The sequence below is a fragment of the Mustela nigripes genome, chromosome 1 (genome assembly GCF_022355385.1).
Source record: "Mustela nigripes isolate SB6536 chromosome 1, MUSNIG.SB6536, whole genome shotgun sequence".
Lineage (NCBI taxonomy): Eukaryota > Metazoa > Chordata > Mammalia > Carnivora > Mustelidae > Mustela > Mustela nigripes.
The window spans coordinates 22152282-22174343 of NC_081557.1; the positions used below are offsets into that span (position 1 = coordinate 22152282).

General features: G+C 34.8%; 1 protein-coding gene across 2 annotated transcripts in view; it reads right to left on the reverse strand.

Moving 5' to 3' along the window:
- Positions 1-22062, reverse strand: part of ELP4 (elongator acetyltransferase complex subunit 4) — a 243466-nt gene that overhangs the window by 185450 nt on the left and 35954 nt on the right. For both annotated transcript variants that reach the window (XM_059406558.1, XM_059406566.1), the window contains exon 4: positions 569-700. In XM_059406558.1, the coding sequence (XP_059262541.1) occupies positions 569-700 (132 nt within the window). The remainder of the gene's footprint in view (positions 1-568; positions 701-22062) is intronic.

Below are 22062 nucleotides of genomic sequence, written 5' to 3' on the forward strand. Positions count from 1 at the left end.
GGGGCTCGATCCCAGGACCCTGGGATCATGACCTGAGCTGAAGGCAGAAGCTTTAACCCACTGAGCCACCCAGGCACCCCAGATTTCATAATCTTTAATGAGCAGATTTACTGACATTCATTTTTACAGAAATCTTCCTTTCATTTTCTGTCTTTTAGTCTATCCTGGACAGATGAGGTTATCAGACAGCTGAGTTCGAAAATACAATGATAGAAAATGTATCGGAATAAAAATAGTAATTCCAAGGGACTACCAGTTATGCTGATTATTTATAGGTAACCAAACTGGACAGAAATAGCTTATGAGTTCCTTACTCTGGGTTGCAATCCTAGAATAAAAGATTCTATATGGAAATTATGGAAGAAATGAAATCTACTTTGGTAAAAATATTTTTTTTGCCATAATTTTATTTTTTAAGAAATGTCATCTTGATAAAATACCTAGTTATTTAAATAAGAAAATATACATTGTAGTGCATTTAAAGAATGAAAGGTATACTATAAAAGATTCTATAAAATGAAAACAAATAGATTTGCAAATTTTAGAGATAGTTTGTATGTTGACTTGCCTCCATCTTGGGTAATAACTGGTAACGCCAAGCTATTTTCATCTTAATGTTAGAGTCTGGTGTTTTATGATTACATACATCTTCATCAAAATCTTTTTTACAATTATCATCGAGTAATGGTGCAGGAAGTTCCTAAGAAAACAAAATGACACATTATTGAACATCTGTGATTTAAAAATGCGACAGTTTTCTTAAATCATAATATTCACAATCCTAGAACTTTCTAAGACCTTGATGCCTTAAAACTGATCAAAGCACAGTCACAACAATATGGCTATTTCTAAAACCGAGGAAAATCGTATATATAATAGTGTGAATGAACCAGAATTTAAAGAAAGTATTCAAATTTTTATACTATCAAAAACCAAATGCTACTGCAACAAGAGGTATGATCTTTTATATGTATATGTGTATGTATGTGTACACACACACACACACACACACGCATAAAGCAAAGCCTGGAATTAGCATTTATGTATTACATGTAATTACTGTTATGTCTCTTGCTAGGTAAAAGTAAAGCATGTGTGCAATCTGTTTACTGGTTTGTAATACTAGAAAAAACTCATTCACCTAAATAATTGGTGAAGTTACAACAATAAGACATTCATTTTGCCCTTATCAAATATTAGTTTTGTACCTGCAAGCCTATGTCTCTTCTTTTAACAATGAAAATGGAATTTAAAATCTCATTAAGTAAAGAGACACTGAAGTGCAATTTTATCTTTCCTTTTTTGGAAGCTGATCCAGAGAGTAGCTATAAAAAACACACAGAAAATGCACGCGCGTGCATGTGCATGTGTGTGTGGGTGTGTGTAGAGGAACTACAGAAATAATGCAAAGAAAAAGTACCTAAGTTTCTTTGAGAAGGAAAGCACATATAATAGTTGCCTTTTTATATTATCAAAAATCATAAAGATAATGTAGGGTGCTGGCTTAGTAAATATAATCTTGTGCTATGACATAAATTAGTCTAAACTGCAACTTTTACTTTGCAAAATCAAATTTATTTATGTTTAGAATCAAATCAACTAATCAGCTGGAAAACACAGTAACCATCATATATTTTAGTTACCTCCTTTAAAGACCTCCAAACAGAACAACAGTTCTGGAGTAACAGTTTAGTTACCTACTTTAAAGACCTCCAAACAGAACAACAGTGGCTCAGTGGGTTAAAGCCTCTGTCTTTGGCTCAGGTCATAATCCCAGAGTCCTGGGTTGAATCCCAGAATCATCATCGGGCTCTCTGCTCAGCAGGGAGCCTGCTCCCCCCACCCTGCCGCCTCTCTGCCTACATGTGATCTCTGTCTGTCAAATAAATAAATAAAATCTTTTTAAAAAAAAGTTTAATTTATGCTGGTATTAGAAACTAGTTATATCATTTAAACTCTGATTCCATCATTCCCAGCAAAGCCTTACTATCTTACAAAATATAAATTATGTTTTCATATTTGTTTCATATTTGTGAGGCATATGATACAATATAGTGGTTATGAGTATGAATTCTACTACCAGATTGTTTAGGTCTAAATCTTGACTTTACACACTGTGTAACAGCTGTGTCTATGGTTACCCTGACCACCTATTGGACCTCTCCATGTCTCTACTCACTCTCTGAAATATAGAGATAACAGCATTCATCTCACTGGATCGCTGTACTGTACACCTGAAATTAACATACCCCTGTAAGTTAACTAACTGGACTTAAAATAAAAACTTTAAAGAAAGAAATGTCTCTTCACCATAAAAAAAAAAGTATCCAACTATACCTTTAAAAATCAATACTGACTGGACAGCAATTGATTTTAAAAGTGGTAAATGTTCAACAAAGAAAGTTGTAAGATAAAGAAACATTACCTATTAACCTACCACCTAAGAATAATAACTCTGAACATATTCAAGTATTTCCCTCCAGGCTTTTAAAAATATATATACACCTTTTACAAAATGCATGCTGCCTGTTAGGCATATGATAATGTGTATTATTTGTATTCTACATCTTAAAAAAAAGATTTATTTTTTTGAGAGAGAGAGTGAGAGCACTTGGTGGGGAGGTACAGGAGGGAGAGAGAAACTTAAGCAGATTCTGAGCTGAGTGTGACACCTGAACCAAGGCTGGATCTTAATGACCCTGAGATCATGACCTGAACAGAAACCAAGAGTCAGATGCTTAAACAACTGCGACACCTAGGCACCTTTGTATTTTACATTTTTAACATAGTATTGTGAGCATCCCCACATTTCAAAAATAAGATTTTCAATGGCTATATATTAAATTGTATGACTTAATTAAAATTCAGTTTATTATTTCCTTACTGTTGGACCTTTCAGTTGTTTGCAATCTGAGAATGTTTATAACATAAGGCCTTGCATCTCAAATTAGTATTTTTCTATGGGATATATAAAACACATAGAAATAATAAAGAATAATATAATAAACACATATATCCCAGTTTCTACCACTTGGCTTTAACAAATTCTAATAACAGGTATACTTGCAGAAAAGACCAGTAATTTTAGCAAGCAGGGAGGAACACTCTTGTGTGTCAAAGGAGAAGGATTGGTTGAAAATCTTTAAAAACAAAAGATCTCTCATATCCCCTATTTTCTACTAAAAGCCAGGATATAACTCCTCCCCAACTGTGTAAGAGATATGGATAGGTCACATCTGATAAACTGGAAGTAGAAACACGGCAGAGGGCAGGGGTGAAACATCATATTGGAGACAGGGTAACTTTGCAAATCTTCGTACAGAAGAGTAAGATACCCCCAGAACCCCAACACCTGCACATAGTTGGTTCCCACTGCTAGGCTCTAACAAGGCCAGAAGACATTCTTAAGCAGAACAGGCTGGAGATCAGGAGATTAAAGGAATCCTCCTTGGAGAAATTGACAAAATTTAGGGAAAAGGCCTTTAGAGAGATACCACTAGCTAAATTTATAGTAAATCTATCAGATCACAAGTTATGTGCCTAAATACACAGTACTTTCCAACTAGCCTTCTAGTCTCTTACTCTTCAATATTAAAAGACAGCCAAGAATTATCAGATATTTGAAATAAGCATCTAATATGGAATTCAAAGACCAAGACAAATGAGCAGGAAACAATGCCACGAACAGATAAAAACTTCAAAAAGAATAAAAAGTAGTATCTATTATATGAGATGGTGTGTAAGAAACACTTTAGTAAAAGGAAACAATAAGAAAAAAACCCGAGTTTGTAGAAATTGAAAATGTACTGGGAGATTTAAAAAAATGATCTAGAAGTTCTAGAAGATCAAGTTGATCAATCTCTCAGAATAAAGGTACAATAACAATAATAATGAGAGCAATGTTAAAAAAAAATGATAGCTAACATTTTAAAGCAATTTCCAACTCCCAGGCACTCTTCTACCTACTTTATACAACTAACATATTTAATCCTTAAACAATCTTAAGTAAGCACTATTAATAAAACAATTTTATACATGAAGACATTGGAGCATAAAGGTTAAACTGTTGAAGATCACAAAGTAACTCAATGGCAGAACAAGGATTTGTAATGCACAATCTTATTTTATCACTGTCTCTCTCTCTCTTTTTTAAAATATTTATTTACTTTAGAGAGAGAGAGCGAGTGAGTGTGGGGGAAGGGACAAAGGAAGAGGGAGAGAGAATCCTCCAGTAGACTCCCCACTGAGCACGGAGCCCAACACAGGGCTTAACCCCAGGACACAGAGATTATGACCTAAGCAGAAATCAAGAGTCTCGGCTGCTTAACCGACTGAGCCACCCAGGCACCCCATCACTCAGTTTCTTAACCATTATGCTATATGACCTCTTAAAAAGATAGAAAATGAGAGAGAAAAGAAAATATTTAGAGAATTAGTCCAGGAGGTTGACACCACAAAAGGATTTTAGAGAAACAGAGATAATAGACAAAAATATGAAAGAAATAATCTAAGAGAAATTTCCAGAAATAAAAAATGGGAGATACAGATTTAAAATCCTGATTATTCAAACTATGAATGAAAACAGACATACACTAAAGCATAGAATTCTGACACTTCAGAATAAGAGGGAAAAAGGAAAACAACTGAAAAGCTTCCAGGATCTGGACTTTTCAGAAGCAAAGTTATTTTTCAGTCTACAATTCTACATTTGACTGAAGAAATGTTAAATTTGAGAGTGAAATTAAGACAAATTCAGACGTGCAATGTTTAAAGTCTCTACCACCTCACACCTCTATCTCCTCACTCTCAAGTCACTAGAGGATGTACTCCACCACCAGCAAAGTCAGAGCAGTTGTTAGGATGATGAAGGAGAGTGCCAGAGTAATAACTGTCTACAGAACAAGCAGTCCAGTTGGAGGAGAAGGACGGAGCAGTCTGGGAAGGGGATGCTTAAACACATTAAGAGTCATCTACAAGTCAGGAAGAGTCCTCCACAGGAACTAAATTGGCCAGCACCTTGATCCTGGACATCCCAGACTGCAGAACTATAAGAAGATAAATTTCAATAGTTTAAGCCAGTCTAAAGTATTCTTGTTCTGTTATGGTAGCTTAAAATTACTTAAACAGATTTTGGCACAAAAATGTGGTTCTGTTGTAACAAGTACCTAAAGATGTTGAAGTGACTTTGAAATTGGGTAATGGATAGAGGCTGAAAGAGTTCTGAGATGCAGGCTAGAATATGGATGTTAAGGGAGATTCTAGTAAGTCTCCAATGGAAATAAGAAACATATAACTAGAAACTAGAGGACAGGCACTCCTTGTTATAAAGTAGCAAAGAATTTGGCTGAACTGTGTTCTAGTATTCTGTGGAAGGTACAACTTGTGAGCAATAAAACTGAGTATTTAGCTGAGATTTCTTTTTTTTTAGAATTTATATTCAATTAGCCGACATACCGTATACATCATTAGTTTCAGATGTAGTGTTCAATAATTCATCAGTTGTGTGTAACACCCAGTGCTCATCACATCACATGCCCTCCTTAATGCCCATCACCCAATTACCCCCTCCCCTCACCCTTCTCCCCTCCAGCAACCTTCAGTTTGTTTCCTATAGTTTAGGGTCTCTTACGGTTTTTCTCCCTCTCTGATGACTTCCTATTCAGGCTTATAGTAAAATGCAAAAGGAGATGAAGTAAACAAGGCATTATTAAGCAAAAAGAACCAGAACTTGAAAATTCAGAAAATTCCCAGCCCATATATTATAAAAAATGAAAAAGCTGGTTCTGAAGAGAACACTAAAGGTATAGCTGAACAACCATTTGATAAAGAGATCCTGGGTATGACTCATGGACTTACCCAGTCATTTCAGCACAAACCAGGAATAGAGCTATTCTACCAGCAGAAACACTGCCAGTTTGAACTACAGACAAAGCAGGATGGAATTAAGGAAGGTAGTTAGACTTCTTGGATTTTATAGGCTTGTCCATTGAACAATTTGGCTTCAAGCCTGAGCTATCCTGCAAAAAAGAAGGGAAGAAAAGATCCCAAAGGTGATTAAGTGATGATCATCCTGCCGCTCCTACCACAGGCTCAGAGCCATCAGCCTGTGGTGGGGCATGGCTGCCTCAATCTTGGTTTCAAAGGGTGAGACTGCAGCCCAACCAAGTCATGTGGGTGGTGTCCTGTCCAGCTGAAGGTGTATGATGCTGTTACCCTAATGGGCCTAGAAGGTACAGCATGCAACCAAAGAACTGTATTCATGAGCCTTAAGACCTAACGGAATTTACCTGGTTAAATTTTGGGCTTGCTTAGAATCTATCACTCCTTCCTTCTCTCTGATTTCTCCCTTTTGGAATGAGAATGTCTATCTTATGCCTGTTTTATATTGTACTTAAAAGCCCATAATTTGTCTGGTTTGACAGGTTCACAGGTTAAACAACTAGAGTAGAATTTTGCCTCAGAATGAACCATGTGTCAAGTCTTATCCATATCTGATTTAGATGACAGAATAGACTTTAGACTTATAGTTGATGATGGAATGAGCTAAGACTTTGGGGCTATTAGGCTGGAAGGATGTGAATTTGAGGGAGGACAAAAACATTCAGTTGCATAACATAGTTACTCGCACACAGTAGGCATTCAGTAAATGTTTGATGGAGAAAGAAATGATGGCTAGCAAATCTCTATTTTCAATTATTCCCCCAATTTCTGGGCCCAGAGATTTACCTGCTTTCTCGATATTCTATTTGAATGTTTGACTGCATGTCAAACTCAAAGTATACTCAATTAGGCTATCATCTTTCATTCTTTTTTCCCTTTCTCTCAGCTCCTCCACCCTTACTTTAACACAATTATTTTCTCATTCATTCCAGACCCGCTAATTCATTTCTTGGCTTCTGGCCGAATGTATCCATAGAACTCTCAGTTAACTCTTCTTTGCTCACAAAGAAGATATAACTTTATATGTATTTATAACAAAGATATAACTTTGAACTTTAATTCATATTATTGTCTTACAAAGTGGACAATGTATGCTTATCCAGGAAGTCCTAAGATTTCTGCCTCCAAGTCTAGGACTGCTGTTTCCTTTGCTTAAAATGGTGACTTGTATATTTGGATATCCAATAAAATTTATTTGATAGAAATGAAAGTATAATTTATATTGGCAGTGGCTACACACTAACTCATTAAAAACAAAATTTTCTTTAAAATAACATAAAATAAACAAAAGGAAATAAGTTCATAACAATATAGTGAGGAGACAGTATGAGCAAACCATACACCAATGAATTTGATGATAGCAACAGAAACTATCAAAAACAAAGGACAGGGGGGCACCTGGGTGGCTCAGTCAGTTAAGTGGCTGCCTTCTGCTCAGGTCATGATCCCAGGAACCTGGGATCAAGTCCTGCATCAGGCTCTGTTCAGTGGGGAGTCTGCTTCTCCCTCTACCTGCCCTTCCTCCTCCACCTCCCCCTGCTCATGCACACTCTCTCTATGTCAAATAAATAAACCTTAAAAAAAAAAAGGGACAGAAGGAAAAAACAACTGGAGAAGAAAAAGAATAATTCTAGCCAACTTTTTCATATAAACTAGCAAGCTGAATTTAAAATTTATTTGGAAATGCAAAAGCTATATTATAGACATAACAACTATGCAAAGGAAGAAAGCGGGAAGACTTAAAAATATCTGATTTTAAGACATTATAAAAACAGAACGATGAAGTTCGTATAAGATAGATACATGGGTCAATGAACAGAAACAAAAGTTGAAAAGAGACCCACGTATTACGTATTCATTTGATTTTCTACATAAATGCCAAGGCAATTCAATAGGGAAAGAATGGTAACAAATTCTCAGAAAACAATGAAGGAGAAAACTTCAGTGATTTGGGGTTATCCTAGGAGTCAGAAAACTGGCTTGTGGGCCTGTTTTTGTATATAAAGTTTTATTAGAATTTGCTTAAGAATTGTTTATGGCTGCTTGATAGCAGAATCAAGTAATTATGACAGAAACCATACAGTCTCTACAAAGCCAAAAATATTTGCTATCTAGCCCTTTAAGAAAAGAAAGCAAATATTTCTTAAATAGGACAAAAATATAGCGTGAAATATAAAATAAAAAATTGAGGCACTGGAGTTAATAAAAGTAAAAAAATTAATGCTTTCAAAAGATACTGCTAAGAAAGAGGCAAGCCATAGGTTGGGAAAAAAATATTTGCCAAACAAATATTTGATATAGGACTTGTATCCAGAATATAAAAAGAACACTTATAAATCAATGATAAAAATACAATCAAATAAAAAATGGATAAGAATTGAATAGACACTTCATCCAAAGATACATGGGTGGCAAACAAACACATGAAAAGGTGCTCAACACCATTAGTGATTAGTAAAATGCAAATTAAAAGCACAATGAGATATCACTGTACATACACTAGAATTGTTAAAATAAAATTTAAAACACAACACCAAATGTTAAAAAGGAAAGCAGCAATTGGAAATCTTATACACTCCTGGTAGGAATGCAAAATTGCAAAGCAACTTTAGAAAAGTTTGGAAATTTCCTTAAAAATTAAATAATTTACTTTCAATATGACTCAGCAATTCATCTCCTGAGTATTTACCTAAAAGAAATAACAACATATGCTCATACAGAGGTGTGTAGGTAGCAACTTCATTTAATAGTCAAAAAGTAGAAACCAATCAAAGTCCATCAATTAATGAATGGCTAATAAAAGCAGTAAAAGGAATCAATTCTATTGACACACACAGATACATGGTTAATCTGAAAAGTATTATGTTAAGTGAAATAAGCCAGATACAAAATACTATATACCACACGATCCCAAATATATGAAATTCTAGGAAAGGCAAATTATAGAGATGGTAAACTGACTGGGGCCAAATGGTAGAAGGGGCCGGTAGGAAGAGGAGATCAACTGCAAAGAGGCACATTTCTGAGGGGATGGAAAGGTTCTATGTTATGATTGTGGTGGTTACACAACTGTATACATTATGACTTAATCAAGTCATATATAAAATTGGTAAATTTTATTATATATAAACTATACACCAAGAAAGCTAATGAAAAAAACCATAAGCACAAAACAAAGAGAGTTGATTACATATACATGTATGTATGTATTTTTTGTTTGGAAAAATTCACATCAAATCCCAAAAAGCAGTTAACCTACTGAAGGTGGGAGATGGGGTTAAATGGAATTTGGGGCATGTGAGCTGAACTTTATTTATGATATAACCTGTAGAAAAAGAGAATGTATACTAATTGTGAATTACTTACATGATCAAAATTTAATTAAAAAAATCAGAGTTTTAAACATTTATGGAGCAGATGACATCGTATTTCAAACTGGAAAGATGTATGAAGAATTAAACCAGTTTAATGGAAAAAAGACCCATTAAAAGGATTGTCATGCCCTTTCATAATTTGAGGGATAAAGGTAAAAGCCTGAAAGCTTTAAAAGAGAGGAAAATATACTACTCACTAATGAAAAAGAAATAGATTAGCACCAGATACCTTAGCAATCCTGGATTTTAGAAGACAATGGAACAGTGTCTTCAAAGTATGAGGCAAATTGTTACTGAAATTTCCACTGAGCGGATGCCTGGGTGGGTCAGTTGGTTAAGCATCTGCTTGAATTTTGTTTTTTAAAAGACTTTATTTAATTATTTGACAGAGACTCAGTGAGAGAGAGAACATAAGCAGGGGGAGTAGAAGAGGAAGAAGCAGGCTTCCTGCTGAGCAGGGAGCCCCATGCAGGCCCAACCCCAGGACCCTGGGATCATGACTTGAGCCAAAGGCAGATATTAATGACTGAGCACTGAGCCATCCAGGTGCCCCAAGCATCTGCTTTATACTCAGGTCATGAGCTCAGGGTCCTGGGATACAGCCCCCATCACACTGGGCTCCCTGCTCAGTGGGGAGTCTGTTTATCCCTCTCCTTCTCTCCCTCCCCCCGCCGCGACTAGTGCATGCTCTCTCTCTTTTTGTCTCAAATAAATAAATAAAATCTTTAAAAAAAAAAAAAGAAATTTCCATTGATGAAAATTATCTATTAAGCGTAAACACAAACACAGTCATTTTTTAAAAAGCATATAATATTTCAAAAGCTTACCTACTACAAACTTTTCTTTTTAAAAGTATTTGAATTGTGGGGTGCCTGGGTGGCTCAGTGGGTTAAGCCTCTGTCTTGCGCTCAGGCCATGATCTCAGGGTCCTGGGATCAAGCCCCACATCGGGCTCTCTGCTCGGCGGGGAGCCTGCTTCCCCCCTCTCTCTCTGCCTGCTGCTCTTCCTACTTGTGATCTCTCTCTCTGTCAAATAAATAAAATATTAAAAAAAAAAAGTATTTGAATTCTATTTCCCTGATGCCAAGTGATGTGGAGCACTTTTTCATGTGTCTATTGGCTATCTGGATATCTTCTTTGCAGAAATGTCTGTTCATGTCTTCTGCCTGCCCATTTCTTGATTGGATTATTTGTTCTTTGGGTGTTAAGTCTGATAAGTTATTTATAGATTTTAGATATAGATTTTGTAGCCCTTTATCTGATATGTCATTTGCGACTATCTTCTCTCATTTTGTCAGTTGTCTTTGGTTTTGTTGACTGTTTTCTTTGCTGTGCAAAAGCTTTTGATCTTGATGAAGTTCTAATAGTTCATTTTTGCCCTTGCTTCCCTTGCCTCTGGTGATGTTTCTAGGAAGAATTTGCTGTGGCTGAGGTCAACGAGGTTGCTGCCTATGTTCTCCTCAAGGATTTTGATGGATTCCTGTCTCACATTGAGGTCTTTCATCCATTTGGAGTCTATTTTTGTGTGTGGTGTAAGGAAATGGTCCAGTTTCATTCTGCATGTGGCTGTCCAGTTATCCCAACACCATTTGTTGAAGAGACTGTCTTATTTCCATTGGACATTCTTTCCTGTTTTGTCAAAGATTAGTTTATCATAAAGTTGAGGGTCTGTTTCTGGGCTCTCTATTCTGTTCCATTGATCTACATGCCCGTTTTTGTGCCAGTACCATACTGTCTTGATGATGACAGCTTTGTAATAGAGCTTGAAGTTTGGAATTGTGATGCTGCCAACTTTGGCTTTCTTTTTGAACACTTCTCTAGCTATTTGGGGTCTTTTCTGGTTCCATATAAATGTTAGGATTATTTGTTCCATTTCTTTGAAAAAAAAAAAAAAAGATGGTATTTTGATAGGGATTGCATTAAATGTGTAGATTGCTTTAGGTAGCACAGAAATTTTCACAGTATTTGTTCTTAAAATCCATGAGCATAAGTCAATCAGAGAAAAACAATTATCACGTGATCTCTCTGTATGAGGAATTTGAAAGGCAGGGTGGGGGGTTGTGGGGGGGTAGGGAAGGGAAAAATGAAACAAAATGGTATCAGGAGGGAGACAAACCATAAGAGACTCTTAATCTCACAAAACAAACTGAGGGTTGCTCGGGGTGGGGGGTGTTAAGGACAGAGTGGCTGGGTTATGGACATTGGGGAGGGTATGTGCTATGGTGAGTGCTGTGAAATGTGTAAGCCTGATGATTCACAGACCTGTACCCCTAGGGCAAACAATACATTGTATGTTAATAAAAATGATTAAAAAAAAAGAGTATTTGAAGATGTAATCGAGCCATTAAAAAAGGAAGCCAAAAAGGAGGTAGAAATCATAAAAAACAATAAACTGGTAACGCCTTAATAATAAAATGAAGACCTATATATTTTCTTTCAACCAGAAAATAAAAAGGTAATTTTATTTTACATATCTGTGAGAATGGCTGTCACCAAAATACAAGAGATTTGGGACCTGGGTGGCTCAGTCGACTAAGCATCTGCCTTCAGCTCAGGTCATGATTCCAGGGTCCTGGTAGAGAGAGCCCCACATTGGGATCCATACTCATTAGAGAGCCCGCTTTTCCCTCTCCCCCGCCTGCTGTTGCCCCTGCTTGTTCTTTCTCTATCAAGTCAGTAAATAAAATATTTTTAAAAATACAAGGGCTAAAAGTTGGTGAGGATGTGGAGAAAAGGGGACCACTGTGCACTGCTGGGGGAAATGTAAATTGGTATAGCTACTATGAAAGATACGGAGGTTCTTCAAAATCTTAAAAAGGAACTACCATATGATTTAGCAATTTCACTTCTGAAAGTATGTATCTGAAAGAAATAATGTTACTATCTTTGAAGACAGATTTGCACCCCCAGGATCCCTGCAGCCTTCTTTACAACACCCAACACATGGAAACAACCTAAGTGTCCACTGACAGAAGACTAATGAAAATGTGGTATATATGCACAATAGAATAGTATGTGACAATAAAAAAGAAGGAAAATCTTGCCATTGGTGACAACATGAGTAAATCTTGTAAGTATTATGCTACGCAAAATTAGTCAGATAGAGAAAGGCAAATAATGTATGATCTCACTTATATGAGGAATCTAAGAAACCGAACTCCTAGAAACAGAGAACAGATCGGTGATTGCCAGAGGTGAGGGTGGAATAAATAGTTCACTGTGGCCAAAAGGTACAAACTTCCAATTATAAGATAAGTAAGTCATGGGGATGGAATGTGCAGCATGGGGACTAGAGTTAACAATCCTGTGTTGCTGGGGCACCCTACTGACACAGTGAGAAGAACACACTCCCCCTTAATCAAGGAGTTGTGAGTTTGAACCACATGCTGTTGTAGAGATTACATACATAAATAAAACTTAAAAAATATACTGTATTGTATATTTCAGAGTTGCTAAGGAATAGATCTTAAAATTCTCATCCCAAGGAAAAAAAGCTTGTAATAAGTGAGGTGATAGATGTTAGCTAAACTTATCATAGTGATCATTCTGTAGTACATACATATTATCAAATCATTATTTTGTATACACATTAAACCAATACAATGTTACATGTCAATTCTGTCTTAATAAAACTGGGGGAAAAAAGAAATGCTGGTACTGGTAAAAGAATAAAAAGCATAACAAGAACATGAAAAGCTAAACATGAAGAAAAGGAAGGAACTAAAAATGTGACATGAAACTAAGGAACTGCGGGAATGTAAGAAATGACTCCTGTCCTCTTGAAGTTCAGTTTAGTGACATAAGATGGCATTTCATTTCCAAGAAGTCCATTATATGATCTGATTCCGTAAAATATTTATCTAATTTGATAATTTAAATTATGTGTTTCAACTTATGAAATAAACTTACAGAGTATTGAAGATTCAATTATAGTTATAGAATTTGAGTTGTAATAATTGATAATGTGCAAGTAAGTTAGAGATAACAGGTTGAAGGCAGAAGAGATAGCAAAACATAGTTGTGATGTTTATCTTATATACTGAATTAATAGTACAACATAAAATGAATCAAAAAATTAAAGGCAAAGAGTATAATTTACAATTATAATAGTAACCACTGGAGTACCTAAAAATAATTAAATACAATCAATGTTGGGGACTTTTCATGGAAGAAGACTGGAACTATAGATTGTAGACAGTATACGTGGGGAGAAGTTCACTTTTCACTTAAATTCCTTTATTATTACTTAAATTTTTTGCTATGATCTGCATTATTTTTGTACTTTTTGTAACAAAGTATATCTCTGAAAATTTAAAATTCAAATGTGTGATAAAAGTATTCAATCCCAGATGCAGTGAAAGAGGTCGTGAGAGAAAAATGTATTTTTTAAATTACAAACAACTATCTTAATCAATTTTAATATTACCTAAATAGGACTGATAGATTCGGAAAGGTAAATTCCAAAGGTAAATATCCTTAATTTTCTTGCAGTACAGTAAGGTTATTCACTTTTTAAAAGGCAAAAGTACTTCCTTAGAAGAACCTCATTATTGGATTATTTCCCCTTATTTTATTGTTAGTACTCCAAAAAGATTAGAAAAAATTTCAAACTCTAGAAAAATAGATACAATGTCCAGTTCCTGATTGCTCAACTTTAATATCTCCTAACTACAGCAGAATTTTTTCCTTAAACTTATTTCCCCTCTTGGTAGCGTATTTCCCAAATGAGCAAGATAACACTTGTATATGCTCAGTGAAATATATGTTAAGAAATACAATTTAAGAAGCGTATGTTAAGTTCCAGCTTCACTGGAACACAGACATATTCCCAAGAACACATCAACACATTAAAAATGGGGATTATTTCTTATTTTTTAAATATTTTATTTATTTGACAGAGAGAGAGAGTGAAAGAGGGAAGACAAGCAGAGGGCATAAACAAGAGAGAAGCAGGCTTCCCACTGAGCAGGGAGCCTGATGATGGGGCTCGATCCCAGGACTCTGGGATCATGACCTGAGCTGAAGGCAGACACTTAACGACTGAGCCACCCAGGTGCTCCATAAATGGGGATTATTTTTAAACTGATAGCATTATGGTAAACAAGAACAATTAAGATTTGTGATAACTGAGTTTCTGGAAAGTATGTAATTCAAACACACCAAAACCCAGGTTCAAAATTGAGATATATATTTAACTGTATTTCACTGATTCTCTTTTTTTTTTTTCCAGCTTATTATTACTGAAATTGGGATGTATTTTACAGGTGATATTATATCAAGCAGATAAAAGTTATCATGTCTGCATATGTAAGAAATTGGTTGTTACTCTTGGTGTGTAAGTGGGCAAATGTAATTCTTTTATATCTTGGCCAAGAATCTATATATGGCTCAATTAAGGAAGAATATGAATTCTGGTCCGGAAAAATTCCACTGATACTTTTTGGCAAAATAAAGATAGCCGTCTGCAACAATAATTGCACAATGCATGTCATTGTTTTATTTTTTATTTCTAGGAATTATTTATTTATTTGAGAGAGAGAGGGAGGGAGAGGTCACGTGTGAGGGAGTGTGGAGTTTGAAGCGTGGATAGGGAAATGGAGAGAATCTCAAGCAGACCCTGCTAAGCCTAGATAGAGTCTGAGTTGGGGCTTGAGCTCATGACCCTGAGATGATGAATGGAGCTGAAATCAAGAGTTGGGTGCTTTCCTGACTGACTGTATGTCATTGTTTTAGAATAACATCTGGGTGCAAGAGTGGAGCATCTTTTAAGAAATGTCACATCATCAGTGTTTTTGATGACACAGAATGGTATCACGATAACATGAATCATGAAAAACCAGGTATGGTCAATGACTATAAAACAGAAAGTAGTTCATTAGAGTAGCAATATGAATGTGAATGAAGTTTTAGAAGTTACACATTTAGTTCCTTTTTTATGTACAAGTGTGATATGTTCTTAAAAAATACAAATGCCTAAGAAAACTTACAAATAATTAAATAAAAATCCTAAGTTAAAAGACAACATTCTGTTTTAGTTTATTTGGCAGTGTTTTTTCAGTGATACATAAAACAGTGTTGCATCTTGTGGTCAGTGGCATCTTAAATTTGATAAAATATGGTATTTCTTTAGAAAATGGACCAAAATTCCTTTAGTATCTGTTTTTAAGCATTCCATCAATATATAAAGAATTTTTAACACAACATGGTATGAATAAATGTTATGCTAGTAATTTACCTAGATAGACCTATGTGAACACTTGGTCAATTTCATTTGTATCTTTCTTTTAGCCAGAAAACTGAACAAAAATAGCAGAAAATTAAAAACTGACCAATGCAAATTAAGAGTCAGTGGTTTTTAAGTATTGTGAATTCAAGAACTAAAACCTGGGGCACCTGGGTGCCTCAGGTGGTTAAGTGTCTGCCTTCAGATCAGGTCATGATTTCAGAGTCCTGGGATGGAGCCCCTTTCAGGTCTGTCTCCCTGCTCTATGGGGAATCTGCTTCGTCCTCTCACTCTTTGCCCCTCCCTCCACCTTGTGTGTGTGCTCTCTCTCTAATAAACAACCTTAATTAAAAGAAAAAAAAAAAAAAGAACTCAATCCAAAGGCAATAGTGTTAGATCGTCCTATATAATTCTCTGACAAAAAAATCCATTATATGAAAATTGTCTTAATGGTTTCAATACTGCTATCCAGAATTCAAGTGAAAATGAATTATTTAAAGATATGCCAAAACTGATATTTTTTGGGAAAAAGGAATATTCTGATTTTTTTTTTTAAATAAGCTCCACGCCCAAAGTGAGGCTTGAACTCATGACCCAAGATCAAGAGTAGCATGCTCTTCTCACTGAGCCAGCTGGGCATCCTAAATATTCTGACACTTTTGTCTTTCAATGTTCAGAAACATATTCTGTTAAGAATTTATATTCAGTATGTTGTTATATTTGTAAGGCCTATATTTTTTGAAATGGGTAATCACCTAACCTGCTCATTGTGACTCCTTGACCCTATCAGAGATGATGACTGCTATAATCTATATTTTTGTTACAATGTCTGTATCTAATCAAACAAAAAATTTAATTAATGTTTGAATTAAATCTGTCTTACAAGAGAATGCTAATAATAAGCTTTTAAATATTCAATGATTACAGTTGTAACAGATCACAGATCAAGGTCCTTCCTTGTATTTTTGAAAATCCCAGTCTTTGATTTCTTACTTGTGTTGGTGAGTGCACCAACAGAACACATTTCATGATTGTTATACCCTTGTTTCCTTAAAGAAAAAATACCAGGTTTTTGGTTCTTTGATGCAGTATGGTGCCTACAGTACCCATAGATTGGGTATGAAGGGTTAGGAATAAGTAAAAATAAAAAGCAGGCTTCATAAGGTCTATACAGAAGATATGTGTAAAGTATAAGATTTCTCTCTCTTAATCAGATGAATCACTTCAGAAAATTAACATGAAAAAGAAACTGGCACTACCTTTGGACAAAACTGCTTATTCTACTTAAAAAAACCTATATGAAACCAAATTATTATAAATTTCCAATACCAAAATATAGTCCAGTAATTAGGTGTATTTTTTTTTAACCAGAAACATTTATCCTTATCCTAAGATGCTGTAAATATATTTCTTCCCTTTTCAATTCATGCCATTCTGTGCTTACGGCTATATTATTTTGTGGTCTTTGTTTTGGCAGATACACAAGCAAAATCTGATTCCAACAGTTTGACCCTTCTCACTTCTTATGTTCTCTAGGGCATAATAAAACCCAAGATACAATCCCTCAGCAGTTAATGAAGCTTAACCTCCCACCCTCTTAATTACCAATGCATTACACCAACTATGGGCATCATACTCCTCTCTAAGCTATTTTACAATTCAGCAGAAGTACTACTGAGCTATTATGTAGCAACATAATCCATGCAGCATGAGAAATCCTTCTTAAAAGTAAAATCTTTTGATCCTTGCAGGTTTTGGTAACTGTATAATTAATACTACTTAAGCATTATCCATGTATCAGTAAGTATATTATATTGTATCAGTAAGTATATTACTTTGTTGATTTGGGGGGAGTTGGGGAACATTTATTTTCTGAAAGTTAGAAAGAGAAACAAATTCAAAGATATTATTGACTGATTATCATAATTTGAATGCAAAAGAACGCCAAATAACTAGCCTGAGTATCCATCTATTAAATATATGGTCTTCATATTACCTCCATTTAAATATTTAAAAATATTAAGGGAGAGGTTACTTTAATTGTTAAAAGCATTCAGAAATGTAGACTGCAATGGAGTAAGTCAGAGGGTCTGTGGGTATACAGCTGCTGTTACATAAAAAATGTTTTTAAATTTAATGGACTTTAAGGTTAATAATTAGAGAATGAATTTATATCCATCCATATTTCACACTAAATTCAGTACAAGGGACATCTTGGTAGAAATTTTTAATATATTTTTTCTCTTGAATGTAAAGGGGCAAAATTAATAATATTATAAGAAATGATGAGAAATACTTTCACATTGGCATACAATTATTATTTTAATTAAACTTCCAAAATTGAGCTACTGACAAAAATGATGCTTTTCTTTTGGCAACTACAACAATTACATGCATTACAAAACAGAAAATGAAACCACTAGGATAAGAGCAGTGTTCTCAATGCTGTCCATAGATCCTTCTCACATTTCTCGTTAAGATATAAACCGAAAATGTAGTGACAAGACTGAAAGAAAGATCTCTCAATTTTCTTGACTAAGATGAGGGAAGGAGAAGGATAACATGAAGAACAGGTGTGTATATCTTTATATCTACATCCCCAGTTAAAGAAAGAACAATGGTGAACAAATGTATCCTTATATAACATATTAAAATACATCTTGTGAAATGTTTTATTTTTAATTTTTTAAAAAAGATTTCATTTACTTATTTTAGAAGGAGACAGAGAGAGAGCACAAGCAGGGGTAGAGCAGAGGGAGAGGGAGGGCAGATCTCAAGCAGATCCTGTGCTGAGCACGGAGCCTGATGCTTGATCCCAGGACCCTGAGATCATGATCGGAGCAGAAAATCAAGAGCTGGACACTTAACAGACTAAGCCACCAGGGCATCCCCATGAAATGTTTTAAAAAGTAGACTGAATTCTCCACTTAATCATTGGTTTTAGCAGGTTTACATAATAAGACCATGTGCAATAATTCCCTTAGTAAATGTTTACTGTATAAGGATGCCTATTAACCTGTCCTCTTAATAAAAAGATATACGAAAATCCTTACTGAGCAAATAGGTTATGAAATAATTACTTGAGTTATAGAAGGATTCTGATATTGGCAAAGGATTTCAACATAATTCCTTTAAGTGCTAAGTGCCCCAACTGAATATAAATTAAGATAATTTCTAAAAACCTGATATAACCAAAACATCTCTAAACAGAGTTATTACAAAAGTTAAGATAGTGACCATGATCTTAACATAATTATTTATTAAATGAGGTTTGAGAACATAAGATTTTTTTAAGCTTTAATTCAATTTATTTATTTGAAAGAGAGAGAGCATGAGCAGGGAGAGGGGGAGAGGGGGAAAGGGGGAGGGAGAGAGAGAAAGAGAGACTCTCTTGAGCAGACTCCAACTGAATGCAGAACCTGACATGGGGCCAGAGAGGTCACAGAATTTTTACAAGGTTGGAAAAGAAGTATTCTAAAGTTTTGGTATATCTATTGTCAAAGATATCTCAATTAGTAGTAATCAGGCATTATGTTTACTTAAGAGGTCCAGATCAGTTATATTTCCTAGCTCAGGAGCATAGAAGTGACTGGTTTTATTTGTTTGATATCATATTCTTTTATTTTTCCAAAATCAACCCAGGTAATGGAAGATGTCACAAAAATCCTTAGTATATTTTGGTACAATATATGAAACTAGATATCACTTTATTTTTATTAAACTTGAAAATTATTTTATGATGTACATTTGGTGGTAAAAGAAAAAAACAATTCTCTTTCTGCTCCCTGAGTACTGAGAAGTAGAGGCAACCAGGTAAAGGCATAATATAGGTTTTTAAAAATTCTATAGTGTCTTGTTATAATCTGTTTTAAGAAATAAAAAGGTAAGAAGTTTCACTTCATAGCTTCAGATAGATCTTCCACTTCCAATTTAAGTCTTCAGTTTAATGCCATCGACCCTGTTTTTGAAATCTAGCAGACTTTTAGACACACCCACACACACACAGTAGTAAAAACTATTTTACGAAACTGGTAAATGCATTTCAGATATCTCTGATTTCACTAATATAACATGGAAAGATGACTATGGTGAATTAAGGCCATTTTCTGCAACTACCCATCAGTTTCTGATGAATGAAACAAAATTGGAGGAAAGAAACACTGTCCCCTGAAAGAATCACCCCAACACTAAATGGAAGGATAGCCTTGTCTTCTTTGGGGTTTTCACATAGTAAAGCTATTCTTTTTTTTTTTTTTTTTGAAAGATTTTATTTATTTGAGAGAGAGAGAGTGAGGGAGAGGATGAGATGGGAGAAGGTCAGAGGGAGAAGCAGATTCCCTGTTGTGCTGGGAGCCCGATGAGGGACTTGATCCTGAGACTCTGGGATCTTGACCTGAGCCGAAGGCAGTCATCCAATCTACTAAGCCACCCAAGTGCTCCTCTTAAAAAAATTTTTTTTAAAGATTCTATTTATTTATTTGAGATAGGGAGGGTGAGAGAGCATGAGAGGGGAGAAGAAAGCTATCCTTTTGTATATAATCTTCAAAGACTATCTATTTAATCTATGATCCTTGATGGTGTCCACCTCTCTTCCTTCATGGGATCCTTTAATATTTCATTTAATGAGTCAATTTCATTAATTTGGGGAGCTGACTTAAGAAAGTATGTGTGTGTGTGTTTTAAGTTTTAATGTCTCTGGTTTTCAGAATTTGAAGTCACTTAATTCATCCAAAAGGATTGAATATCTTCTCTTCTGAATATGCTTCAGAAAAAGTATTCAGAGGTCAAATGAATTCCATTTCTAATATTCCCAAGTCTGACATTGGTCGCTTCTTTTCAAAGAATGATAAGTGCTATATAACAATTCTAAGATTTTAACATTGGAGCATGACAATAACCATCAAGCATTTACAACCACTCTTTTCTTTTTTTTTTTTAAATGTGTTCAAAGTAAAATTTTGGGAAGTAAATGTGAGGTCTGCAGTATTTTAAGATTTAGAAAGCAAAATTCTTAATTTTTCATTTTTTATTTGGAGTTCCAGAATGAGGTAGCCAGGGAATTATCTCTATCTTAATGTGAGAGAATAAGTGACTTGTGCAATGTCCTGCAGCTACTTGTGCAAGGTCCTGCAACATCACAGAAATTAAAATCCAAGCCCATATCCCAAATATACTTCATCTTCTGAGGACAAATATCCCATCACAGAGTATGGCATTTTTGCTACATGACTTAGGTTTATTTTTCTGCATGTAAAATTCCTTTCTTATGTTGGTGATGCACAAATATCAACCCCAACTTTGTGTTTATTTTAATGTTATACCAGAAATGGTTCTTTCAAGCTCGTAACAGAGTGGTGGGTTTATTTCCCTTTCTACTTTTATCTTATCTTTCATTTTCTTGTTGGAAAATAAGGCACATGCCATCTTTTAAAAGCTGGCTACAAATGTAGGTCACTGGAAGCAGTGTATTGAGCCTTTGCATGATTTTTCTTAGTCTTTTTAGTTTGCCAAAGCAGCTCTAACTGTGGCTGCCAGGGGAGAACTCAGAATTTTAAATAAGCTCTCACAAGTAGCCAGGGGGGAAAAAAGAGTGAAACCCTGGGGTCAAACAGCAAATTTCTGGCTCAACTAGACTTCGGAGTTGTAAGCACTGAAAAGCATATAGATAGCCTGATAATTTTCTGAACAAATAAAATGTTGACAAAGAAATGGAAGGAACATAACCTGACTATAGCTCTGCCTTTAAAGGGCTCTTCAAATATTTGTATTTAAACTATGAACAGAAGATACACAGTAAAATAAAGTTTTAATAAAAATATATATATTATGTAGGCTCAGAAAAGTAAAAATAAGTAAAAACGGGTAGGAAGATGTGTTATTTAGAAGGTACTGAGTATGCATAAAACTTGCAAAGTGGAATGGCAGAAGGACCAGAAAATAAATTTTTAAATTATTTATAACATATTACTTTTGTTTTGAATCATTAAAAAACTATAACTTTTATGATAAGTATAATTTTTGAAAAATGTTCAGTAGTATATGTGACCAAACAAGGGACATTTCATTAACTTCATTGTTGCAGCTTTCTCAATTTTTGGCAGAACAAGGAGAACAAAGTTGGATCTGAAATATTTTTGTATTCTATTCGCTCAGAAGGACCAGCCTATAATCTGATGCTATAAAATACTAAGAGCAAACAAACTAACCCCACTCATTGGATTCAGACTTCTAATTCTTGTTCATGATCAATTAGTAAAAGATGGATGGCAAATACAGACTCAATCTTGACACCAAACTGACCCAAGGAAAGGAAAGGAAAGCTTTCTAATAATAATTCAAGCCGCATAATATTTAGCAAATACTACTTCATCTAATTCTAAATCACCTGATGTATCTTCTCTCAGTTATAACCAAAAAACAAAACAAAACAAAACAAAAACCCACCAAAAAACCCAAATAAAGCAAAATATACAAGATAGAATAAATAAGATCTTATTAAATGAGTTCATTATTTGGGTAACACAT